Here is a 27959-nt window from a genome sequence, read left to right on the forward strand (position 1 = left end):
CCACTGTTCTCAGAGGCTGTCAGTTGGATTTTTATCATGGCTACTTTTATTCCTTTATTAATATTTTCTGCAATGAATTTGCTGTTTCAGCTGCCTTTGGTTCAAAGTAATAGCGTTGAGGTGAGTTTCTCTATTTATCTATCTATTTAACGGATGATGTGGTGTTTTTTTGGCTTTTATTTTGAGAAACGCATTGTATTAGCGCTAAAGCTAACGTCACTGTTGCTGTTGATATTTTATTTTATTAAAACATATACATTAATAAATACGTAATTATTGAGTTTAGATCTAAAACAGAGTCAAACACGGCGTACCTTCATTTTTAGTCGCTTCCTCAGCAGAAACCCAGAGTCAACGTTAATATCCCATTCATTTTATAAAGAGGAACTCCACGTCTTTTTTTTTTGTAAACACGTCAATCAATGGGTTTTGATGTGAAGTGTTTTTTATCGGAGAATCTTAAAGACTCAGTTTTCTTTAAGTGGTTTAACAGATCATTCATATACAGATGATTCATATACACTGGCCTAAATGTCCACAAGTTGGTAAACATCCCTTACAGTGAGATAAATTCTCCAACGTTCAGATGGACGCAGATGTTCAGTTCTGCACATACATATTTTATACTTTCTACAGAAAAGCATGAAATTGGATGCTCTGGAGCAGCTGCACATGACCCAGATATGAACTAGAGGGTTACAGCTGATGGAGCTCCATTCAGTCAGCAACATCGGCATGAATTGAAGTGCCATAACTAATCACTTTGCTAATGTGGCTACCATCAGAGCCACCCAGAAATGTTCCAGCAGTTAGTGGAATGTATTTACAGAAATAGCAGAAGCTGTTACTGCACCAAAGAGGGACAGTCTCCTTATTGACACCCTTCATTTCAGGAAGACAAAAAAACAGTTGAATATCTCACTGTTTTCTGTTGCTTTGTTTTTCAGACAAAAGCTGCTCAGTTCTTCAGCAGTGGTCACACCAACAACTGGGCAGTTCTGGTAAGCATGTTTTGTTTGGTCCAGCTCTATTTTCTTGTACAAAGTGACGGTCTTTTCCCGTTTGTTTAGGGACCTCAAATGATGAGAGCATTTAACTGAATATGTTTTACTGATTTATAGGTGTGTACATCTCGATTCTGGTTTAATTATCGCCATGTGGCCAATGTACTGTCTGTATACAGAAGTGTGAAGAGACTGGGCATTCCAGACAGGTACGTTTCCAAAGTGAAATAGCAGCTTTTTTTGTTGTTAAAGGAGCAGTAAGCATTTCTTTCCATATCAAACCAGCAGTTATTTGTAATACCTTTCAATTTCTTCTTCACTAAAGTGTGCATCACAGGAGATGCGAAAACAACTAGTTTGCTGTGCCTGAATGAACCACTTTATGCTTCATGCAGTGGGTCTCCCACATGAGGGCAGCCATAAAAGGTTTAGTACAGAATTTTTGATACATCCAGGCCTGTAGGCTTCAGTGTAAAGGCAGTTCCTTAAAGGAACACTACATAATATTTTTACCTTAAAATTACATTTTCAAATCATTGTGATGCTTCACTGAGCTGTAATAGCGTGAATAGAGTCTCTGTCATTGCTACTCTGAGCTCAGCACTGCAGAAACTGCACTATGCATCTTTTGGAGGAGGGTAGGATATTACTCCCTCCCATCTCCCTCCTCGTTTATTTCAGTACATTACTGTAAAAATGAATTACAGTAATGCAGCTTTTATTGTTTTTGCACGGCAATGCAATGACATTTTGTGTAGGCATTTAACTCATCTGTGGCAATGAAAACACACACACACTAGTGCACTATGGGCAATACTAGGTCTCCTCCAAACACACATAATACCATCAGTCTGGGAAAGTGAATAGATGTGTGAATCCATCTACGGCTTCTTTTTAAAGTGCTGTTAACACAATACTTCCCAACAGCTCATCATGCATGGAGGAGAACACTAACTGTCCAGTCTTGTTATGCCTGTTAAGATATGGCCATGCTGGCTAGTATTTCGACAGTTATGAGGGAAGAATCAGGGATAAAGCATTGCCAGAAATTAAACATGTTCTGGCTTATGAATCTCTATCTCACACAATACTGAAGATTGACAGAAATAGATTTAGATCCATGTATAGTATCCGAGTATCTGAATGTGTATTGATAGCTCGGCTCTGGGAGATGTATGACCCTGTTTATGATAGATTTCTCTGTGAAAGGACCATTTCTTCCTAAAGTGGCATATTTACTGCCTGTCTGACCATGGTAACATCATCTTATTTGGCTCAAAACATTTGTAGTGTCCTTTGAGGTAAGCTGGACCATATATCCTGAATGGCTGAATACTTGCTCCCTGTTTTTGCAATAAAAAAGCTTCTGCTAACAATATTATAATATTTTAGTCAAAATTACTCACAGTTATCACATGATTACATATCTACCTATGTCTACTGGTCTTTTCATCAAAAATAAAACAAAGCAGGAAGCATTTATTGTGAAACGTTAAGGAGCTTATTAAAAAGATTGAGATTTTAACTGCTGTTCTATAATGCCATTAGAGAGTAGCTTTGAGTGATGTTTAGTGATTTGATGTTTGGTAATATATAATAATAAATAATGTTATATGCTTTAGAAATATGAATATCCATTAATTGCATCAGTCCATGAAGTTAAGAATAGTTGTTGAATACATCCTCCAAAGACTGTGGAATAAAATTAAATGAACAGAGAAGGGTCACATTTTGGATGCTTTCAGCTGCCATTTTTTGTGTGTTGTTTATATATATTATCGCCAAACCTTTACTATTGTTGTTCGTCTCATACAACCCTGGTAAAAAATGGTTCAGATTGTTTGTTTGTTTACATTAACCCAGTCCTTTTGCTCTCCTTCTTTTGAGCCTTTTACACAGAGGATGGACCCCCCCCCATTCTGCCTTATTTTATTTTTTTTATTATTATTATTATTTTTATTTTTTTTTGCTGCATTATCACATTATTAATACATTGACACACCTAATACTAATACCTTTTAGTGGGTAGTTTGTTGGTTAAGTTTATTTATTTTATTTAGTGTATTAATTCTGCACAATATTTATGAATTGCCAGCTGTAATAACTGTAACCGTTATTTGACTTTGTATTTTTATTATTTTTTTAATCTGAGCTGTGGTTTCTTACATAATGACATTTACACAAGATCATGGGCATTTAAGTGTTTTGTATATAGGGATGTCCTCATAATTCCTAGACTCTCATAATCGCATAATCAAGACCCTAAATCATAATTAAGTCCTTGCTACTCTATCCTTATTTACAGTCATGCTGCATTTAAGAGCAGCAAAACCACTGAACTTGAAAACTTTAATGAAGTCCCAGTGAAAGCCTGGCTTATTTGCTCTCTGAACCTTTTCTAATTGGACTCACTTGGTTTCTCTCTGGTTCTAATTGGATACATTTGCTCTTGTCTCCTCCAGTCACATAGTGCTGATGCTGGCTGATGACATGGCCTGTAACCATAGAAATCCCAAGCCGGCCACAGTGTTTAGCCACAAGAACATGGAGCTGAACGTGTACGGGGATGATGTGGAGGTGGATTATCGTGGCTATGAGGTGGGTTCAGGTCCTTAACTCTGACTGGCCTTTTTAAATGTTCCTCCTGTCAGAAACTTACTTTTGAGCTTATGAAAATGCTGAGGTGGGCGGCATGGTGGCGCAGCAGGTAGTGTCGCAGTCACACAGCTCAAGGAGGTTGTGAGTTCAGTTCCCGCTCCTGGTGACTGTCTGTGAGGAGTTGGTGTGTTCTCCCTGTGTCCACGTGGGTTTCCTCTGGGTGCTCCGGTTTCCTCCCACAGTGCAAAAACACACGTTGGTAGGTGGATTGGCGACTCAAAAGTGTCCGTAGGTGTAAGTGAATGTGTGTGTTACCCTGTGAAGGACTGGCGCCCCCTCCAGGGTGTATTCCCGCCTTGTGCCCAATGATTCCAGGTAGGCTCTGGACCCACCACAACCCTAAACTGGATAAGCGGTTACAGATAATGAATGAATGAATGAATGAATGAAAAAAATGCTGAGGTTTTGAGATGATGTTTGTTAGAGGATGGATATGTCATTGCTGTTTTGTGTTTTACACACTTGTTTGAGACATGTTTAAGGCCCATCCAATATATCACTTAGCTGATAATATTGGCTTATATATATGAACCATTATTTTATTGATATTGGATTAAAGGTAACATCATATAGTACTTTTTTTTACAAAAGCTAACACTTTTCTGGGGACTTAATAAATTGTCTGTGACATGGTTTGGTTAAAATCCCTCAAGAAGCAAACAACACAGCACTTTTCTCACAATGTCTAAACAGCCCTGTTCAGAATGACCAGTTTCATCCCCTGTTGAGAGTGAACCACTGTTTACCCCAAACTTGAGGCGCCCATCAGTGATGTTTGAGGAGCAGAAACACAGGTTTTTAGTCATTTTAGTTTGTTTTTGCTCTGTTTAACCTCATCTTTGCGCTCACACATAAATGAGTGCTGTGACTGGAGGGACTCAGAAAAGGAGGCGGGACAATTCTGAAGTGACTGCTCACTTGAAGATGAACATAAAATCAGAACTACTTTTATGATATGTTTTCAGTCTTCACATCACAACAAAGTGCACTAGGTTGTTTTATTACACAGTTTGTTGTTTAATATGCTGTTGCACTCATATGTCCCCTTTAAACATTGCAGTATTTCATGAACTCTCAAACTCTCAGTATTATAAAGCACATATCCCCCATTATGTGCCCTGTGTTTAACTAATGTTTTAGGTCACTGTGGAGAATTTTCTGCGAGTTCTGACTGGAAGACTCCCACCCAGCACCCCTCGGTCCAAAAGGCTGCTGTCTGATGACCGCAGCAACATCCTCATCTACCTCACAGGTACAGCAGCACATACTGCTAGGAAACAGCATGGTGGCCAAAGCGATTAGTGTGACTTTGGTCACAATTTATATTGATGCTGTGCTTTAGCTTATTGTGTTAGGGTTAAGCTGAGAGGCAGAGATGCATCCAACTAAGACTGAACTCTGGAAGCAATTTTTTCACAATCTTTGCACAGTGCTGCAGGGCAAATACAAGGTTTACCAAACATTGTGGACCACTGCAATCCTTGGGTTATTACTCGGTTTGTCCAAGTTCTTGGTGATGCTGTGACTTAGTGGTACTGTGAGGAACTTGTAGCACATCTGTTTTATTTATGAATAATTGTCAGCTTATTTATTTATATTTTACCTGTAGTGGGCTGTGACATCCCACATACACATCCCACAATGCCTCTGTATGTTTTGACAGGTCACGGTGGAAACGGCTTTCTGAAGTTTCAGGACTCAGAAGAGATCAGCAACGTGGAGCTGGCTGATGCCTTTGAGCAGATGTGGCAGAAGCGAAGGTAAATAGATAAGCTATGCACTGCACTGTTTGTTTTATGAACAAAGCTATTTTATAGATTGCTCGTCTGCGTTTGTGTTTGCTTTGTACTCGTGGATGAGGTCTGCGGTGAACTCATGTAGTGAGTGATAAGCTTGGGTCTTTTATATGTTGCCGTTGAGACCGATTTGTTTGAAATCAACAATAGCCAAACACATTGCGTAATCAATTGCTTTCCACAAACCCTCAGTCACATCTGAAGCCCTTAAGGCAACAACCCTTCACTGAATCAGCCTAATCTATTAATGGTGTGATTTTAACTGCACTAATTGCATGTTTGGAATCCATCGCTGTGTAATTGGCGGAGAGGTAAATGTGATGCACAATAAGAAGGCTCCCTTCTGACCATTACGGCTCGTAGCCCTCAGCTCCATGTTGCGTTGGCTATAGCCATCAATCCCTTTATGGCCAGCTGATGTGGTAATTGGAGGGTTGATGCACCAATTTACAGCCCCTTTTGTCTGCAGCTTTGCCCATGACTCAGCAATTACGTCCTTACTTCCTTCAGAGCGAGTGCTCTTTTATTTTCTCCTCCTTCTGCTCTCCTTCGTTATTGCCCTTTTGTCTTCAATGTGGATGTGCATGGCATGTGTTTTTTCTAACAAGAACAATGGCACACAAACTCACTTTGTGAATGGGTACCAGGTTCAGAGCTTTTTTTTTTTGTTGCCATGGCAACAGCCTCCGAAGGAGTGGGATGATTTGTTTCTTCTCTTTGGCAGGAAAGTAGAGACGGGCCTCTCGTGGCCTTGTGTTCTCTCAGTATTTTTATTTTTCCCTCATTTTTCCCACTTTCTTGACACACCTCTTAGACACTTAACCCTTAAGAACTTTTTTTGTTTTTTTGTAGATACAACGAGCTGCTGTTCATAATTGACACCTGCCAGGGAGCGTCCATGTACGAGAGGTTTTACTCACCCAACATCATGGCCCTGGCCAGTAGCCAAGTAGGAGAAGACTCACTTTCAGTAAGTCCATCAATGCAGCATCGCACTGAAGAACTAGTGAATGGGTCACCCCCATTTGAACCTGCCACTCGTAAGGGAGTGAAGGAACAGTGACTGGAGGGCCCTTGAGCAAAGCTCTTAAACTCTATTTGGTCCCCAGGTGTTGGGATGGTGGTGTATATGTGTGTGTGTTTTAAATGCAGATGTGTTATTTTGATGTACTGCTGTGCAATGACAATACAAGTATGTTTAATTCACTAGGTTTATTCATTTTCGCTTTCTTCCTTTGCTGTGTAGCACCAGCCAGACCTTGCCATAGGGGTTCACCTGATGGACAGATACACCTTCTACCTGCTGGAATTCCTGGAGGACATTCATCCAGCCAGTCAGGCTAACATGAATGATCTGGTGAGTACCTCTACCCTGACCATTCACTTCGTTCATCACAATTCAAACATCTACCTTGCACTCCCAAGCTACTTCATGAGCTCCTGCTGGTCCATTGTTTTACCTCCTATCCATCCTTCTGCTTCATTAATCATCTGTCTGTTTCTGCTCATTGATCTTTCACGGCATGGCAGAGATATTGAGGCGGATACGGACAAAATGGTGTAGGCTAGAGCTGGGCAGTTAATCAAAATTGACATTCAGAAATTCTAAGTGACGAAATCTTGCTTATATAGACTGATTATATAGATTCTTCTTTTCACAAGATACACATTCACAAAATAATGAATAATAAAAAAAAAGTGCACAGCTAAAAAAAAAAAAAAAGACACACAAGCTTCCAGTAACGTTAGAATACAATATCCCAGGTTTAATATCCCAGCTTTTGTAAAGCATATTTACAGTAGAAGCAAAACATTGAGTACATTTACAACAAAAAATGATTATTAATCGTAATTGAGGTAAAATGTTTGTGATACAGATACAGGCTGAGAATACAGTATGATGAGCTAGCACTAGATCTGATCAGAGAGAGGTTTCCCGTACAGTGTGTGCTATACTAGTGACACTAGTGTGAGATATAATCTAGTCGAGTGATTTCTACTCCAAGATCTCCAGCTGTGATGGATGAAAATGCCTGGGCAGTGGGGACTGCAGCCCCTCTGTCCACGCCACTTTAAAAAGAATGGCTAATCCAGTCGTGGGTCAGGCAGCTTTGAAACAGATGGGAGGTAGACCTTTTCTCCGAAGGCCTTGTCATCTTACACTTCGTTAGCCACACAACTGTCACACCCCCTCCTCCCCAGTCCATTTTGATCTGTCCTTTTTTATTTTTATTTGTTTCTCTGACCGCCCTCCTCCTCCTCCACACAGTCTCTCGAACCGACCCAGATCAAACAGGTCCAACCAGTGGTCCTCACTTCTGCATGCTGATGCTCTTTGTCACCTGCGTCATCTTGGTTTTTTCATCCCCGTGCTTTAATATTATGGTCAATATTATGGATTTCCTCTGGGATAAGAGGCTTTTTAATAAATAAATAAAGAAAGAAAGAAAGAAGAAAGAAAGAAAGAAAGAAATTACAATGCATTCTCTCTCTCTCTCATGTAGGGTTGCAATATTCCAGGAATTTTCTGGTAAATAAGTTGGGAAATTTACCTTGAGAATTAACGGGTAATTATGGGAATATTTGAAGCTAAAGTTGAGAAACTTACATATAGTTGGTAAAAATGTACGGAAACATAATCTTGGCTAAAATAATTAGATTTGATTCCAAAACAGCTGAATAGCAAAGCTGTTCCTCAATCCCAGGCACATGGCACATCACACACTGAAGGGCTACTGAGACCACACCCACTGAAAGCATACATTTGGACCAAAGCACTACCTAAAGTCAGGTACGTTTGGATGATGTTCATATTTTTATTGACAGAAAAACATTGTAACATTTAAGCAACTATTAAATCAAAGGTGTGATCTCACAGTTGCTATATGCTAAATCAGACAAGCTCAATGGGCAATTTAATTTAAGAGACTAGTTTTCCAAGGCTAACAGGCTAGCAAGAGGGTAGCTTATCCAGGCTAGCATAGCCTTTTTCTGTAACCGAGAATTATTCATTCAGTCATTCTACTTTCTCTACTTTCCTATTCTTCTTCATTCACACTCACACCTATGGACACTTGAGTAACCAATCCCCCTACCAATGTTTGTTTTTGGACACCGGAGCACCCAAAGGAAACCCACGAAGACACAGGGAGAACACACCACACTCCTCACAGACAGTCACCCGGAGCAGGGTTCAAACTCAGAACCTCCAAGTTGTTGGCCACTGAAAATCTCCAGCAAATGTTGAACATGCAACAAGGTGCTCAAAATGGCGCTCTGAGAGAAATGGGGTGCATTCAGTCCAAAAAAACAAAAACAACTCCCAAATACACAACGAGTAAACAGCACCTGACTTTACTGTCGGCATTGTTGTGGTTTCCAAAGCCCGTGGTTCACATTAGCGATGGGGTTTTGCAACGTCACCGGATCCATTTCACCAGGGTGTTGTGCTGGTGGAAAAGCGACATTTGAGTCAAGCCAGTCACATGCAGTTTAAAACGTCTATCTATCTGTCGCACGCGCTCTCTCTCACTCTCTCTTCCTTTTCTCTCACTGGTAGAAAATCATCGTGGGTCGCAGACACCGTCACAATATTGCATATTAATTTAGCTCCATTTGAAACAGTTCAACAGGCATCAAGTGTGCACTTAAAGAAATTTCACCTCTCCACCAATCTGCTGCTGTGAAATAACTCAACCGAGCCCTCAGGAACTGACACCTGGAAATGCGTGTCTCTGCTGAACTCGATGAATGGAATTTCAGACATATTTTGACTTTTAACCATCAGTGTTTTTTTATTATTAGGCATGAAAATTAAGAGGTGGACTCATTTATGGAAACAAAGCTGTCACTTACTGCATCTGGCAACACACACACACAGAGTGGCGGGGACACATCCCAGCAGTTTGGGGATAGATGCCTTGCTCAAGGGCCAGTCAGCCATGTGTGTTGAGGGAGGAGACAGCGCTGTGCATTCACTCCAGCTGACCATATTCTTCAAGCCAATTCAGAGGATGAAACCAGTGACCTTCTCTAAATTTAGGTCACGGCTGCCCCTTCTAAAACACAGGGCTCATCCCAGATGTCGTTTTTATTTCAGTGGCTATAACTGAATAGTAAATTTATTTAAAAAAAAAATAGGTGTAATGTAAAACCAATCAGTCTGTAATTCACAGCCATTCTTGTGGCTCCGCACACTCTGACATTATGGAGTTGAGGGCTAGCCTCTGGGAAACTGCGTCTGTGCTGCGCAATATATAAGCCACCTGTTATTAACCGTGATCTCCAAGGCTTTCTTCACAAATCTCTCTCTATAAACTCCCACTGCCTCATACAGATCGAATTTAAATATGCAAAGCAGTGTTTGTTCCCTGTGGGCCAGTGCTGTTACTATTGTAATAACTTCTGAGTTGGAATCATTTCCTTGATGTGGGAAGCAGAGAAGGACCGCTGGATGAATGCTGTGGAAGTGTTTAAGGCAGTGGTGAGAACATGCTGTGAATATTCTTCTGTTTTCCAGTTCAAGGTGTGTCCCAAAAGCCAGTGTGTGTCCACTCCGGGTCACCGTACCGACCTGTTCCTGCGAGACCCTGGAAGTGTCCTCATCACTGATTTCTTTGGAAGCGTCCGGAAAGTGGAGATCACTCGAGAGGTCATCAATTTCACGGCTGTTGCTGAACAGCCAGCGGAAGTAACGTAAGTGATTGATTTACTATTAGGTCTGCTGCGGGTGAAGGGCTTTATTTTGCTTGCTGTGGTCAGTAGTAAAGCCAAAAGAAAGTCAAACTTGTCACGCAAACACTGCATCTAGACACTGGATCTAATTTTATTAAATCAGACACCAGTCGTGAGCAGCAGAATGATCACAGCTCAGAGAGCTGTCATGCTTTAATGTCATTTATGGATGCAATTATGGGCAAAATGATGCATGACTCTGTTTTTTTTTTTGCTTAATTATGGATGACTTCATTCTGATCCACATCCAGCTGAGGCCTTTATCATAAACCCAGCAACAAATTACACGGTAGAAGCTGGCATATCTGCCCTTTAAAAATTCTCAGATTTTAATTTTTTAGTGTGAGACTCATGTAGTATTTATATTATCCAGTTTTAAACCTTGAATCAGCTTTAATAAAAATGGATATATTCTCCCCTTTTTCCACAAGGAAACACTGCTCCGGGTCTTAATGAAACATCTCTGACCTTTGGTCAAAACACCACAGCAGTGTTCTCCCCCTGTCTAAACAGCCCTTTTCAGAATGCCTGCTTTCAGCACCTGTTCCTTTAAATGATAATGAGCCGCTCACTGTTCACCCCAACCCCAAGTGCACAGCAGAAAGGAAAGAGGAGCAGAAGCTCTGGTTTTTTGACGTTTTCGGTCAGTTCTCTTTCTTCTCTGTTCTCGTTTTCTCTGTTTTTACTCCAAACTCCTTTAGAAATTGTGAAAAAACATTACTAACATTTGAATGACAGGAAATGGGCTGTGATTATTTTCCACTTTCAGTTGCCAGTTGTTATACTGACACTTAGTGGCCTGGATGAAAAACTGATCATGAAAGTGATTGTGTATTGTTTTTTTTTTACATTGTTTTCTATAATCACTTTCATTAACACTGAACTTTTTGGGGGATAAATGATTGATTGCTCCTTTAATGTGGCCTTCAAATTGCCATAATTTATTGGACACTTCTGCTGGGTCCAGTAGGGATTACTTTTTTAACCATATAATTACCTTTAAAACAACTGACCAATGAAAATGTATGGTTTGCTCTGGCTACGGAAGTCTGGCAGCTGATCAAATAAAAGCCTTATTTGCGATATCAGCATCCTCTAATCACCTGATAATAACCTGCCATGCAGTTGTTGCCATGGCCACTGAGGACAAATCAGGACAGAATCCAGTAATGTCCAGCATTGAATAGGCCACGTTCCTCCCAGAGCATTTCCTCCTGTTAACAGACGCTATTACTCTATTTACAAGCTATGCTCGGCACAGCTGTGTCCTGCAGAGCTTTCACAGCGCCTTTTTTATTCCAGAAGTAGGAGAACCTAAACAGAACCTTCCTGGAACATAACGTCCACTCTTTACAGAACAGTCACATGTCTTGTTCGAGTACTGTGTTCATCAGTGCCACTGGGACAAGTTGGAGTGGTGTTCCAGCATCAGTACTAAATCTCACAAATGCTCCTGTGGCTGCCATCAAATCCTCACAACAGTGTTCCTGCATCTAGTGGATAACATGGCAATCATAAAAAAATGAAATGAAGTATAAAATGTGCTATTTATAGTATTTTAAAGAACCCACCACAGGGTGGCGGTAGCACACTGTCCTTCACTTTTCTCCAGCTTGTTCAGCCATGAGCTTCTCTCAATGTAATGTCTCAGTTAAAGAGAAATCCCAGCTAATTTGTCATCAAATACAATTAGAAAATCCTGCTTCTGCTAATATTAGAATTAGAAGGTAAAAAGGCTTTAAAACAGCAGACTCATGCGATGTTATTGGAGCTGGACAATGTTAAAATGTGGGGGGAATCTGAGATCTACACTGACAAAGGGATGTTTAATTTCAGTCAGCATATTCATAAATGGTTTATTAAAATGTACACATAGCTAAAGGCCCCCTGTGTACAGTAAAAAGCACATAACCACAACCAACACTCGGATAGAGTCAGGCAGTATGATGATATATTAGTCTTATTAAGGTATTAAACAATATGCTTTTCTAAATACGTTGTGGATACAATCTGTACCAGTTAGGTCTGTTTGAATAGCTGTGGGAGCTGTACAGTATGTAAAAGACTTAATAAATACCATGGTGCCCATAGTTAAACATAGAACTTTTAAAATATAGCTCTAGAATTAATGTGATAAATATCATGCATGTTTGTCATGAAAATATTTTAAGGTGGGGGTGGGAAAGAATCAAATTTGTACATGCCTTGAAATATTATTTATAAGTTAATTTCTGTTACAGTCAATTTCTAGAAAGAAATCATCCTATACATTAGAACTATATTAAATATGACTCTATTCAGTAAACAGTTATCAATGAATGTACAATGAGTTCCCGCCTCTGTCTCAACCCAGCCCTCCATTTGTAACCTCCAGCTAGAAAGCCACACCCACAAACTGACAGAACTGATGGTCCCATAGATTTATGATATCAGAAAACCCGGCTGTCTGAAATCACGTTTATATATTCACTATATATCATAGAGAACTGAATTCAAGGAACACTACTTCATGCCAGTTTTTAAACAAACAATGCAGTGTATTATGGGTATCCACTGTCAGCTAGGATACATTGGTTGTACACTTCTTATTGTTGTGCATTGTGGGATTGTTTGTGAGCACTACTACAAAAAGCGGGAATTCCAATAGAGCACTAATGTGAGTAGTGCACAGCATGGGTTTGGAACACAGCCATTTCAAAGCAGAAATGCTCACCTATGGTTCTGACCACTTACTTCACACATGATACGTCTTCTAGCATAAACAGTACCATACACACATGCTAACAGGGTTAAACACTTGATTTTCTCTGGAGTGGGACTCCAGTGATATAAAAAGTATATATTTTTAAATAAAAGGTGATGCAAACAGAATTGATTTGTAATAATTGTCGTAAAACCCTGCATGAACATGAAATCTAATCATTTGCTTCCTGTGGTATTCCTTGTGGTATTTTTGCCATATAAAGCCACATGATTTACACTCTCATATGATGAAGTGCATGAAGATTCCCACACCAAATCACAACTTGTTTCTTCACAGCTGTAATTCCCGTCAGTAAATAAGAGGTGATGTCGTCAAGCCTGCAAATGTTTGTTAAAGGACTGTTGGTGTAAATAGCTCTATGCCCTAATCGATTAATCAAAGATGCTTTACAAGCAATTAGCATGTGAAATGAGGAATTAGCTGTTGGGTTTCAACTCCTGCCTTGGGCTATTTATTTTTGTTTTTGTATTTTTATTTTTTAATTTTTTTAAGAAACGCTCTCTCTTCTCCTTCCCTTTCCTGTTCCATTAGCTCCTCGCTGATTAGCTCCCGCTAGGTCTCCAAAGCTTCAAATTAAAACGAGCAAAATGAAGAAGCTCTCCCATTAATTGGACAAGCTGTCACTCGGTGGTTCTGGGTAATGGAGAAAGCTGTTAGCGTGTTTCCTGTGCTGATCTTCCCTTTTCATTTGAGGTGGAAGGGGACTTTTATTTTGTTTATGAGATAAATGCAGAAAAGATGGAATAAAATAATCTGTTCTGATTTGGCTATTGTTGCCCCACCCACGTGAAGCCACGTTTATCTGAGAGCGCAAAGACGTGGTTAAACACTACAAAATAGACACAAGTGCAGAGAAATAAGAGCACTGTGTAAAAACGGAGAAGAAAGAGAATTGAGCGGAAACAGATAAAAACCAGAGCTTCTGCTCCTCGCTCCTCACTGCTGTACGCGTGGGGTCGGGGTGAACAGCGAGCTGCTCATTATCATTTAAAGGAACAGTCGCTGAAAGCGGCCATTCTGAACATGAACTGATGTTTAGACAGGGGGAGAACGCTGCTGTGGGGGTTGAGCCTTGTGGTATGTTGGCCAAAACAGGTCACAGATGTTTCTTTAAGACCCAGAACTCTTTTCACTTGCAGAAAGCAAGGAGAATATCTCCAATTTCAAATACATAGTACTAAAATTGTTGAATGTGTGTAGAATTGCTCCACTGTAAGTCTTGACTTCACTGCTTGGGCCCGTTCTGCACTGCTGTGGCGTAGGTGGGTTGAAGTGTTCTGACAAACGTACTTGAACAAAGTGGTTTGGAGTCAAGTTGGGGTTTTGTGGATGAATAGCATCCATACTAATGTAGGAACGGAATAAATCCTCCTCAGCATTTGTTATTAAACACAGCTTTAATACAGCTTCGTGCAAAAGACAGAGACCACCTTTCATTTATTTCTTCTCCAGTTAAACATGTCCTTTTTACCACCAATATTTTTGAAAGGGTTATTAATATTTATTTTATAGTTATTATATTTTATTTATTTTGTTTTTTAACAAGTGCAACTCACATTTAATTAATTTATAGTCACTATGCGTCAAAGAGTGGGTCCCCCACAAGGGGGTCGCCATGCTTTCCATAGATTTACTATGTTATACCTCCAGGTATCAGTATAATGGCTGTTTAATGACATGAAAAATATCGGAGGAGAAAATGACTGGGTGCATCTTTATAGAGATGAAATTCCTGTCCAGTCTTTACACTGTTCCAGTGTCCACCATTTACCTTCCATTCTTTTCTTTTCAAGAGACTTGCTTTTAGTTTATTCCAGTAAATCCACAGGGATGTTAGGACACATGCCACGTGTCATAACAGCTTATGTTCAGTATTTGCGTCACTTGATTACTGGAAATATGATGGTATATTTACATCTTTGTAATGTAGGGTTCAGGCCAGTTGTTGCTAAATACAGCGTGTGAGGAGACTAAATACATCAAGGTGTGTATACAGTGAATGAACATATTATAAGTATAAATTGTTACACAATAAGGTACAATTACGATCAATAATTAAAGGTATAGAATATGTTACATTGAGAGTACCACCAGATGGACAGTTTTTCACAGCCAGTAAATGACAACTCCAACCTGGCTAATCTAGACGCCATTAAATTCAGGAACACCTGGAAAAAAGGACCCTTGCCTCCGGACGTCAAGTCCTACCTGAAAGAGCCTATGTTGACTTTAATCTCTTTGCTTTTGGTTGATACGATGGCAAATGTTAAGAATACAGAGGAACACTTTTGTGAGCAGATATGTCCAGTTGTCTTTGACAGTGTACAGGTACAGCAGGGAACATAATTGTACCTTATTGTATAATAATTTATACTTATGTTCTTTCCAAAAAAAAGTACAAGTACCTTTTTCCTGACAGTGCATCTACTGAACTCAACAGTGATTTTAGTCCTGTCCTGAAACACACATCTGTAATTTTGTAAACAAATGTTGCCTCAAGAAATTAAAAGATTTATTTAGTTTCCTTGCACGCTTTAATTAGCAACAACTTGCCTGAAACCTGCTACATTAAAAAGATGTAAACATACCATCATCATATTTCGAGTAATAAAGTGACGCAAATACTGGGAAAAGAAGCGCCAGGGTATCCATCTTGCGACAGGAAGCGCCAGGGTCTCCATCGCGTTCTGCTGAATATTTCAAGAAGTTGCAAAGCAGCGAGGAGGTTGTTCTGTTATTAAAAACAGTTTGAAAGCCAAGGTGTCCTCTAGCGTTTCACTGCTACTGTGTGTGCTTTTTTTTCCCCAGTGTGAGGCGAGGTGTTTGGTCATTCAGGTGCAAGGTCCAGTCTCCTGTCTGGCAAGGTCCTACACTAATGAGCAGAGATGATTTGGCACAGCTGTACCTCAGGAGAGATTGCTCAGTTTCTCTCTCTCTCATACACACACACACAGCTGTCAGGCTTGGCCAATGTTTCCTCACTCTTTTTTTCCACACACTCGCTTTCTCTACCTCTTCTCATCTCTGCCTCTCTTTCTCAGAGAGTGAGGTCATTGCCTCTCTGTCTCTATTTCTGTCTCTCACTCTCTGGCTTTCCCTCTCTCCTCTTGGCTCATGGCCATCTCTAACTGCAGGTAAACGGTCACTTTGTTCCCTATCTGGACCTAAAGTGGTTCTGGCTATTTCTGTCACATCTGGAGCAGAATGACCCTGAGTTCTGTCCCACTTAGCAAAAATCTGTGGACGGCTCTTATTATCCTAGAACCGGATCCATGGGTTTTCTCATCGTTTTTAAAGCTTCATGACACTTGCATGAGCCTGTGCTGGAAATGTAATCATTTGAGAACTGAGGACACTGATTGTTGCAGTTTTGGGAGTTTTTTTTTCATTTTTTTCCAGTTTTTTTACAGCAATTGCCATTGTGTAAATCTTGGCCAGTCAAACAGCACATAACATAATGGATTCTCATGCAGTGCTGTCTGAGGGTTTGAAGGTCATGCTCATTCAGCAGTGGCTTCTGGCCTTGTCCTACATGGACTGAGATTTCTCAAGGTTCAGTGAAGCTTTACACAGCATAATGTTTGCAGATGGTGAAATAACACGTTTTTTTCAAAGCAGAGAAATATTTTTTCAATTATTTGACAATTCTCTCACAATGCTTGGAAAAAGTAGTGTCCATGATCCATCTTTTCTGCAAAGTCCTTGATGGATACTGCTTTTGTACTGTTTATGTTCATCTATTATAATAGAGTTTCAAATTGCAAGACCTTAAAACAGCAGTTAGTGTCGCAGTCACACAGTTCCAGGGACCTGGAGGTTGTGGGTTCGAGCCCCACTCCGAGTGACTGTCTGTGAGGAGTGTGGTGTGTCCTCCCTTTGTCTGTGTGGGTTTCCTCCGGGTGACTGTCTGTGAGGAGTGTGGTGTGTTCTCCCTGTGTCTGCGTGGGTTTCCTCCGGGTGACTGTGAGAAGTGTGGTGTGTTCTCCCTGTGTCCTCATGGGTGTGCTCCCGTTTCCTCCCACAGTCTAAAACCACATGTTGGGAGATGGATTAACGAGTGTGTGTTGCACTGTGAAGGACTGGTGCCCACTCCAGGATGTGTTCATGCCTTGCACCCAGTGATTCTGGGTAGGCTCCAGACCCACTGCCACCCTGAACAGGATAAGGTTTACAGACATTGAATGAATTTTTTCCCACACTCAAAACTAAGGCTGGTGGATTGTTTTTATGTAACGAACATGTTATTTATTTCAGATTCTTAACATCATAGAAACCATGGCTCCTTATGTTGCAGGCATCAAATTTACAACAATTATTTGTCTCTCTCATTCCCCTCCCCTCCTTCTCTCACTGTCTCTCCTTCAGTGTTTGCCACTTGGTCTTCCTCTCAGTGTCTCTTTCTCTATCAATCTCCCTCCCTCCCTCTCTGTGGAGATTTACAGTTGTCAGCTCTGTGCACTGTTTCTGTTCCTCTGCACTGTATCCAGACCCCTCTCCATTAAGAAGATTGCCTTTGAGAGAGAGAGAGAGAGAGGCTTTAATGGACTCTCTCTCGTCCTCTTTATGATGTGGGTGCTCTTTTATGAGCGTGTGTTCAGTGTATTGTAATTCAGCGTTGCCCTGAGCCTGTGAATAATTAAATGTCAGGTGATGTTGCCAAATGAAAACTGAATCAGAAGTCATAAGAGAACGAGAGCACACTGTCATTACACGGCTGGGAGGGGGCGGGGCCTCTTGGTTGAAAGTTCATAACGCAGTGTAATTGAAAAATATTCAGAGGACGATTTTGAGCAGTAAGCATCTCCTACGTGCATCAGACAGAGATGTGTCTCAGAGCTGAAGCTATTAACATAGATCTAAATATAAGCAACAATATAGAGGCACGTCTGAGACACAACATCTGAGAAACTGTGTACTAAGCACACAACGTCTGAGAGAGTGTCTGAGGCGCTTTCTCCAAATCATCTTTGAATTTTTTTCCACTTTCATCAAAAAATTATTATTAATAATAATAATAATGAAGAGCAATATATTAAAATAGTAAAAATCAAGGCACCAGTTAAAATATTAAAGGTAATAAATTAAAAAAAAACAATAATTATAATTAAACTGAAATGAAGTGTGAAAGTGGTAACAGACAGGGTGTGTGTGTGGGTCACTCACTGTCCCTGAGTGTGTGGCAGGCAGATATATGAGCGCTGAGGACGTTCAGTTTGGCTTCATTAGAGAAGCTGGTGAATTGTGGGTGGATTTTCTCAAATCTTTCTCAAGATTTTTTATATTTATTACACTCAGAAATAGGGCTGTGCCATATCATACCATTCGCAATAATATCGTCATTTTTAAAACAGTTTTAAAAAATCAATATCATGATAATAGTGATATTCTGACTTGTTTAAGTAATGATGTCATTCAGTTACCCATAATAAGGCATGCATTCTTTATAATGAGTGTTTAAGGCACAGTTTAGTTTGGTGGAAAGTGGTTTACTCTAAAAAAGCTAGAGTGGCTTGTGGAGGTGGTTTGGTTACAAAATATCAGATGTACAAAAGAATTCTGGTATTATATTAGAAATTAAAGCATTTAGAATTGTTTTATATATATATATATATTTCATTATACTGTTTCAGTGTTTTTTTTTTGTTTTTTTTCCCATATTGCCAAGAATAATAGTTATTGCCATAATACCCTGAAATATCGTGATATAATTTTAGGGCCATATCTCCCACCCCTACTCTGTAAGAAAGTGCAGCTCTGTCTCTACAGCGCCACTCTCCTCTCCTCTCTAGGGAGCCAGGTCTGTCTGTAACGGCTGATCTGTATGGCCACTGTGGGCGCAAAGTCTGTACCTGTTCAGTGTGGCTCTGTGTGTGTGGTCAGTCACTGTGCTGAGGTACTACAGTGTACTGTGGGTTTAGGGCCTGATAGCACTGCATTCTGCTTTTTGCATGTGTGTGTGTGATGTAGTTGTGTGTTTGGAGTGTTATAATTTGGCTGACTCTCATTGGGGGTGTTTCAGACTGGTCCTGATGGGGGTTAGTGTGTGTTAGTGAGGTCAGAGTGGGGACCAGCTGTGTGTGGGAACCCATCTCTTTGCTCAGCTTTTGGCTTTGCAGGGCTTTGAAGTGATAGGTGCCTGGGTGTCTCTCTATCTCTGTCTGTTTCTCTCTCTCTATCTCTCTGTCTGTCTTTCAGTCCCCCTCTCGCTGTCTCCATCTTGTACCTCTCTCTCTCTCTCCTTTACAGACAACTTGAGTGGCCTCTGGCTCCATTAATAGAAAGTGGGCGTGTCCTTGCAGGGTTGTGGATTTATAAAAGTGAAACACAGTTTCTTCCTCTCCGATTTTCCGCTCAAACACAGTGGGGAGGATCTATAGCTGCGGCAGCTTTATTCTCTTGCATCCAGTCACCTCCCTTCTTCGCAGTGACGCGTTTACATCTGTCCCTGTGTGTTCGTCTCACGCGGCGAAGACGCCTCTGAAATTACCTGCCACTCACCTCCTACACACAGCACAGAGGACATGCGAACACTCTCTTCCCTCACTCATTTGAGTACTCTGTTCCTACGCTTTCTCGTGTGTGTGAAAGAGAGAGAGAAAGGGAGATATGGTATTTCTCCAGATGTGTATCACAGTGAGAAAGCAACGGCGCCACACTCCCTGCTGACACAGCCCAGAGAAATAAGCTCATCTTGTTCAAAGGGATCTCACCAGCCTCAGGATTCTGCTCAATACACATCTCTCTGTACTTGCCTGTCTGTCTTTCTGCACACCTGTCTGTCTGGCTGCACACCTGTCTGTCTGCATATTACTCTCACGTCACTCTGTACCTGAATTTCTTTGGTTCTGTTTCTCTTCAGTTGTCTCTCTCTCTCTCTCGCATGCTCTATTGCAGAGAGTCTGTTATGTGTTGGCTGCCCTGCTGTAAATCCTGTCGCTCTAGTCACTGTAGTTGATGTGTGGAATTGAGGGCTGCCTCCTGAATTTAATTCCTCCTGTCACTCATGGATGGAGAAGTCGAGTTTCTCTCTCTCTCTCTCTCTCTCTCTCTCTCTCCCCTGCTCTCTCTGGACTTCAGATGGTTCACTAACATGAGGCAATGGCCAAGAACACAATTGTATGCCACACAGTAAGCAGGCAGCAGCCAGCTGAGGGCGAGAGGAGGGATTGTTTGAGCTGGCAGAGTTTGGCCTCCTTCTGTTGCCGCAATTAAGGCCCTGTAATACGGTTAGTTGAGAGAAATCCCAAGGTTTAGGGACTGTAATTTAGCACTTGTGATTTGTGGTGATGCTTCTATGAGTTGTTTTGTCTGACTGCTGCAGTCATTCGGCCCCAAATCAAAGAAACCCACGTTCAAGGCCAGATTGCTTTGCATTTGCCACAAAAAAAAGTAACAGCTTTGTTTTTCCTTTCGCCTCAGGTCCGTCAGAAGAGACGCGAAGAGCGAATCCCTGTCTTACGTGGACCAGTTACCAGTTGCTGAGATCATTCATCAGGTATGTGTTCAGTTTCAAGGCAGTGAGATGTGTAAATAAAGCCTTGTATTTTCATCACTCATTCAAAACCAGACACTCCGGGGAGCTGTGATTCGAGTCGAGGGAGTTGATTATAAGGTGCTTGATTAAACGCTGTCTTGGGTGTGAAATTCTCCCCGGTGCCGTGACCCAACCCTCAATCTGTCTGGTGTCATTGTGGAGAATGGAGATGGACAGTAATCACTGGGTTTACATTGAAAAAAAAAATCAATCTATGCCTAGTAGTAGAATTAATTTACTGGGACAGTTATGTTTTTATCCTAAAATATATGAAGGGAACATATTACACCTCTTATCCATGAATTAACATAGTTCTGGGTCTTTATTAAATGTCTGTGACCTGCTTTTGTCAAAATACCTCAAAGATCAAACCCCACAGCAGTGTTCTCCCCCTGTGTAAACAGTCCCCTTCAGAACACCTGCTTTCAGCGCCTGTTCCTTTAAATGATAATGAGCCACTCGCTGTTCGCCCCAACCCTGAGCGCACAGCAGTGAGGAGCAAGGAGCAGAAGCTCTGGTTTTTAGCTGTTGCTGCTTCTGTGTTTTGTACTCAGTGCTCTTATTTCTCTTCACTCATGGTCTATGGTTTGCTGCATTTAACCTCATCTTTGTGCTCTCACATAAACGCGGGTCCAGCGCTGCGATTGGACAGATTCAGACAAAGGGGCAGGACAACTCCCCCAAGTTAGTGTCACTGCAGTGCTGTGAAACATCATACCTGCTGTGAGGGGGTCCGGAGGGGGTCCAGACCATTGAAGAACAGGGTGAACGGGAGCTAACAACGTAGGCAAAGATGTATATTGTAGAATGACAAAGTGAGTCTGTATAGTCCGTGGTGGTCGTAAATTTATGGCTGCTTGATGTATATTTTTACATATAAACAGGGCACTAAACATCCCCTGATAACTGAAAAGCTTTCTAAGGGTTAATCGTGATGGTCAGATGGATGTCATGGTGTACTCAGAGCAAGACGAGTTAGAACATGTATCAGAGAGTAGTGTGAAAATGGAGCCCCCCAACACACACACACCCTCTACCCCCCTTCATAGAGCCACTGCTGATTGGTCCTCCCTCCTGCCGAGCCCCGGACTCTATTACTGACCCCACGCCGGTGCCATCAAAGCCTTTGATCCTCCCACCATCACCTGAGGAAGAGGAGAAGGGATTATGACAGACTCTCGCTCTGTCTTCTATCTTCTTTTAACCATCTCTCTATATCTCTTTCATTCTATCTACCCATCCATCCATCAATCTCTCTCTCAGCATCCCTCACTCTCTCTTTCTTCCACCCCCTGAATCCATTCTGTCTCATTACAGCAGCATGTTTCCAAAAGCCCGGCTCACAGCGTATCTCAGAGGAACAGAAGCCAGGGAGAGAACGCTGCCCTTTCCCTCTCTCTCCATCTTTTGATTAAGTCCTCACTAGTTCTCAGCTGTTTGTGCTCAGTGCCAAAGCCCAAAAGTTTAAAGATGTTTTAAAGGGGAGTTCGACTGATTTTTGACATTTTTTGCCTAATTTAAAGCAACATTAGGTAGTATTTTTACATTAAAATTACAGCTTCAAAATCATTGCGATGTTTCAATGAGCTCTAATAATGAGAATAGAGCCTCTGTCATTGCTACTCCAGGCTCAGCACTGCAGTAAGTGCACTATATAACTTTTGGAAAAGGGTAGGTGGTAACCATTAAACTCTTTAATTCTTTACACTTTAAAGTTTTATTTCTTTACACAACACACATTGTTTCTGTCTAGAACCTCGCACTTTACTTCCCTGAATCGAATGGGCCTTTTGGAAATCATTTAAAGGCAACATCTACCATTCTGGAGAAGTGCTGTTCTCTAGTTTCTTTACATTCAGAATCTCCACGCATTTTCAGGTGAAAGAGTATGTTTGAGGGGAAAAAACTGTGCTTGGCTGATGTTTAGCTTGTCTGTAAGTTTTTATTCACTCTTTGAATTACCACAGAAACCCATTTGTACCTGGAGTTGTTTAGTTTTGTAGCACTTTTGCTCTGTGTTTACTTTCATGTGGTGATCACTCTCTCGAATTTAGTTCCACTTTCAGTAATGTGAAGCAGCAAAAATAAGTCAATATTACCCACCTATGGAGCAAGAATAAAGCAATATCCTCATCTCAGAACATGCTTTTCAAAGTTTGGAGGTCACTTCGTCACCTGAATACATCCAGATGCCGTTTTACTGCCATAAGCAGAGAGAGAGGGAGCCGAACATACCGAACCATCCCACATTAGACCGGTTTCCAGTGCACAAATAAAAAGAAAGAACCTTTTAATGCACCATTTTTAATGTGGAATTGCAAATTCATCAGCTTCATCCAGGGCTATTTCCCAGTGACTTACAATCAGCCTTAAGAGTCTTGCCCAGGGTGCAGTGCAATAATGTTACCTGCTGCATTAAATGAGGTGAGGCTCGAACCCAGGCCCCCAGGGGCCGTGGAGCTGTACGGCAGTGACACCCACCACCCACCAACTCCAGGTATACTTCCAAGATATACTTAGAAATATGCTTCAGAGACTGTTTAAAATATATATATAAACTTGGAGAATCCTGTCCAGTTCTTCTCCTTTCATCCAGTTATCCCTTTCATTCCAGTTGCTGTGTTTTCAGTGTGGCCCCCTGGGATATGGGAGGGGGTATTAAATTGTGTCCTCCTGGAGAAATGCGCTCCCTCTGAGCAGAATCCCACAAGTCAGTGCACCGCTGTGAAGCCCCACCGAGGGAGCGCTTCTCAGCGAGCCTCCTAAATTGAATTCTCGCTTTGCGCTCAATAGAGATGGCGCTATTGTACGTACAGCTGAAAAAGCTCTTTATCTGACTCCACAGCTCCGCAGAGCCCCATCGCTGTCCAAAGACTTTTTTCTGAGCGCGTTATTAGCAGGTAATCTAAAGCCGCGCTCTAGTCTCGCCGTCTGTTCTCCAGAGAATGCTTGACAAATGCTCCGTCTCTTGTGTCAGAACGGCGTTCTCTGTGGGAGATGAGGTTATCCCCACAGTGAAGGCTCTTCACACTACACTTCCTTCAACATGCAAGTGCTTATTTCTGCATATTTGTTTCCTTTATGCGTTAAAACTAAAAGGTTTTTTGGGAAAATATAAACGGTTTGCCAGAATTTTATCAGTGTATGATTTTGTTCCCACAACCTACCTTTATTTCCAAACAGCTGCAGCTATATTCCCAAACAGTTATGACTTTATTCCTTCCTATACAGGTACAAAATGTATTGTATTCCAAAGCAGTTATGACTTCATCAGATCTATGATTTATTTTCCTCAAAATATTACGACTTTTTTATTTTAGTCATTTTTTATGTTTTTTTTTTGTTTGTTTTTTTTTAATATCCTCGTTATTCTCAAATTCTATGTTGTAAACACTTTTTAACCTAAACCTGATCATTTCCCACCCTTCAGGAACACTGTCCTCCAGCTGAACTCTTATTTGTGTCGTGTTCAGCTCGATGCTGCTGTAGCTCCACAAATTCAAAGATGAAGAAGAGGAGTGACATTTTGTTTCCCCTCCTGCTTTACGGAGGGAACTGCTGTTTTCTCCAGCGTGTGAACGCAAATGAAAATGCAGTGTTGCTTTCTCTGAATTATTCATCAAAAAATCAGCTTCTCACTGCTGGTTAATCACTTTCCACATGTTTACATTCACACCAATTTGTTGGCTTGTGGCTAGTAATTACATTCGAATCTTCTCTAATGAAAAGCTTATCTTTGCATCTTTGATTTACACTTTATGTCCAAATATTGGTGGACATCGGTTTGTCTTCTGTAATGTAGGACATTCAGAGGTAGTTTGTCCCCGTTTCTGGCAGCAACATGTTCTACTCTTCAATGAGGTCAGGTACTGATGCTGGACGATCAGATCAGGCACTCCAACTCATCCCAAAGGTATAGGATGGAGCGCCATCACTCTAGAGGACAGGTTAATGCTGGGCAGCTTTATACCCCTCTAGCCAGCACTTGGCATTAAACCTAGCGGATCATGTAGCTAGACCAAGGATGCAAAGAAGTGAGTGTGCGGCAGTCTGAGGAAAAGCCTCAGGATGTCGGAGGTGTGTTGGGTCAGTAATCGTCTCTTATGTGTAATTTCCTTCACCTGAGTCCGGTCTTGATCAAAGCCTCGTCTGACAGCACAGCTCCCGGACTCCCGCTCACCGCACACTGCCCTGTGATGATGTTGTTTCCATGGCGATGAGTGATCGTTTCCCCGTAATAAACGCCTGTGGTCTCTTGAGCTGCCGGAGCGAGCATGACCGTGATCACCCGGCTGTCTCTCGGCTTTCGCAAATGTCAGGTGTGTGTGGAGATGGGTCACGGGTTCAGCTAAACACTCACCTGACCTTGGGTCCTCTGCACGGCTAATGGAAAAGAATATTACAGCAATCCCTTGCACAGGGGTCCTCTCATTTCCGCTTAAAACTTTCAACAGCTAAATATATAACAGGTTTTTAACATTGCCACCATTGTTAAAGGAACACTAGGTCGAATTTCTACCTTCAAATTACAGCTTCAAAATCATTGTGACAGTTCACTGAGCTGTAATAGTGAGAATCGAGCTTCTGTTGTTGCTACACTGGTATCAGTACTGCTGAAACTGCACTATGTAACTTTGGGAGGAGGGTAGGAATGGCTTGGACTGATTGTGAGCAGATTTCAAACATTAGCTCTGATGGACTGGCGCCCTGTCGAGGGTGTGTTGCTGCTTTTTGCTCAGTGATTCCAAGTGTGATCTGAACCCAAAGCGGCCCTGATCAGGATGAAGTGGTTACAGAAAGTGAATGAATAAACTAATGAATCTTCCCCTGTTGCTATTTTGTGCTTCTGTTGTATAAAGGCTTCATGAAGAGCTCATAGCAGATTGTTAAGATACTCATCAGTGTGGACAGCACTTTGTCCTACTTACTCCATGGTATCCAGCTCATTATTATTTTTATTATTATTATTATTATGAGAATTTTTCTCAACATTTCCCTCCTCCAATATTTCATGGCCAATTCTCCTGGCTGGCTAGGTTTCACCCTTCATGCTACCAGGTGAGAATTACCATGTGCATCTTTTCAAACCTTCATAATGTCACTGAACAGGTAAACATGCTTGCAGGACAACAACACACATTTATTCTGTGAGATTGCTGCACTATTCGGTATTGCTGGAATGTCAGGGATGTCGTTCTCTACCCAAAATCCAAGTACCAGGACCCAGACTTGGTGTTTTTTTTTTTTTCCTCCTTTCTTTGTGTCGTTTTATTAAAGGTTTGTAAACAGCACTGACCTGCTTCCGAGCTCCTGTGGTTCCTGGATCCACTTCCTGCTGCATGTGTGGCTATGTTTGTCCAGATAATGCAGCCTCCCAGTTTAAGGGACGTTGGCGGTCACCTACAGTGGACGTAGAAGCTGTTTAAGAAGGATGCTCCGGCTCTAATGTAATTGGAAAAGTTATGGGGACTTTTTTTCTATTGTAGAGGTTAAAGCTCCCTCTCTGTAGAATATTTGGACCTCATTAGCATATAAATGCACTTCTGCCGATGCATCTTTAATAGGGGACGATTTAAAAGTATAATATCCATACACAAAGTGATGATGCGGCGCTAAATGGGCAAACACGGGCTGGGCAATGTGTCTCTTTATTTCTCTTTTTATTTATTCATTAATGCAGCCATCTATCTCTCCTTCATTCCCCCCGATTCCTGCGGGATGTTATTAAAATATTGCTCTATGGTTTGCCCTTTATTTCTGTAGATATATATTTTTACATTTTCATATGGTACTTCAATTTGGCCTTGTGTTTTTTCGCTTTTGTCTCATTTACAAATTTTCACTCTTATCTGTTTATCCTTTTTCCCATTTCACGTTTTGTATTCAACTATTACTTTATATTTTTCTCGATTGTTGTTTTTGTACTGTCTCTACCTTTTATTTCCATTCTTAGTGATATTGAGTTTTATTCACATTTCTCTCCCCTCTTTCCTTCCCTCTTTTCTCCAGTTCTTCCTCAGTCCTCTCTTACTTCCTTTTTCTCCATTTTCTCTCCCCTCTCTCTAACCCACTTTTTCCAGTCTCTCCCTCCTTTCCCTCTCTTTCACTTTCCCTTCTCCACTCCCCCTTCCCCCAATCTCTTTCTCTCTCTCTTTGAACAAATCCTCATTTTGTTTCTCACCCTTTATTTGTTTGTCCTGCACAGAAGCCCAAGCAGAAGGACTGGCATCCTCCCGACGGCTTCATCCTGGGGCTGTGGACCCTCATCCTGCTGGTGTTCTTCAAGACCTACGGCATCAAACACCTCAAGCACATCTTCTGAGGTGTCAGTCCATGTGGACCACCTTCCCGGAATACCCCCAATCTCCCGGCTCATGAATTATTGTTTTTATTTGTCTGTCAAATAAAACATTTATTTTCAGCTGTTTTTTTTTTTAGTACAAGTCCTTGTAAATTTTTCTTGGACTGAAGGCCGACCTCAAAGATGCTTCATCTCTTCAGAGATCGCAGCTCCACAGCCCGGTGCTGGGGACGTTTTTCACCTCGTAGCCCACACTTGGCATTGAGCAGTGCTTTTCTGTGGAGCATATGTGAAGATCTGTGTGACTACTGCCTGTCTTTGTTTGTCTCCTGCAGTGCAGGCTGTAAACGAGTCGAATTTCAACAAGGGGGACTTTTCTTTTAAAACGAAAGGGCACACAAAGGCAGCATATTTTGGAGGTGTTTGTTTTTCCACACTTGTTTTTTCTTCTTCTTCTTTTATACTCAGATGCAGCCCACCAAGGACACGACAAACTTGCTTCTGTCAGAACCCACTCTGGATGTTCTGCCTTCAGTAGAAGACGGGTTGCCAGACTGTTTTTATTTTTTTCGCCCATCACTCATTAACTCTGTTGTGATTGCAGCTTGAAATCTTTCTGTAAATAATGGTATCTCTTTGTTTCTAATCATTTTGCATTAATTTCTTAAGAGACCTACTGAGTTTAAAGGTGCAGTGAGTCATTTTCACCAACAAAATTATAGCAAAGAGTACATTTTAAAAGTGGTTATTTAATAGTCTTGTATGTGCAGCCCACATAAGCTGTGTGAATGAACTGATATATCCTCCATCGACAGGACAGAATGTGTGACACATCCAGGCCACTAGGTGTCAGTAGAAACATTAGAGAAAATTACTTATTTTACCTTTAATCTCTAATACACTGGAATAATTTAATGAACATGTCAAGTGTTTGGAATTTTGTTGCATTTCTAATGTAACACCGCTGCTCTTAGATATGTTTGAATGGTCGAATAAACACTATGCAGCTCTCCTGGACACTTCTGGTTTTGGGGATATGGGTTAGTGACCTGTATGTTTCTGTCAGCCACGTTCGTTCTCATTTTTTCTGCTATAAGGATGTTGTTTTAAAGGGTTTTTCTGATTCCTGTGAATATTTTAAGTGTGCAAATAAAAGAAAGAGAAATTG

The 27959-nt window shown here is 41.2% G+C and overlaps 1 protein-coding gene across 1 annotated transcript; it reads left to right on the forward strand.

Moving 5' to 3' along the window:
• pigk (phosphatidylinositol glycan anchor biosynthesis, class K) lies at positions 1 to 27959 on the forward strand. Its single transcript, XM_066681622.1, has 11 exons — positions 1 to 120; positions 948 to 1001; positions 1122 to 1213; positions 3467 to 3602; positions 4803 to 4914; positions 5326 to 5422; positions 6311 to 6428; positions 6705 to 6815; positions 9978 to 10153; positions 20376 to 20451; positions 26696 to 27959. Exons 1-11 carry the CDS (start codon positions 37 to 39, stop codon positions 26810 to 26812), a joined length of 1173 nt encoding a protein of 390 aa, XP_066537719.1. The 5' UTR covers positions 1 to 36; the 3' UTR covers positions 26813 to 27959.

The sequence above is a fragment of the Hoplias malabaricus genome, chromosome 9, assembly GCF_029633855.1.
Source record: "Hoplias malabaricus isolate fHopMal1 chromosome 9, fHopMal1.hap1, whole genome shotgun sequence".
NCBI lineage: Eukaryota > Metazoa > Chordata > Actinopteri > Characiformes > Erythrinidae > Hoplias > Hoplias malabaricus.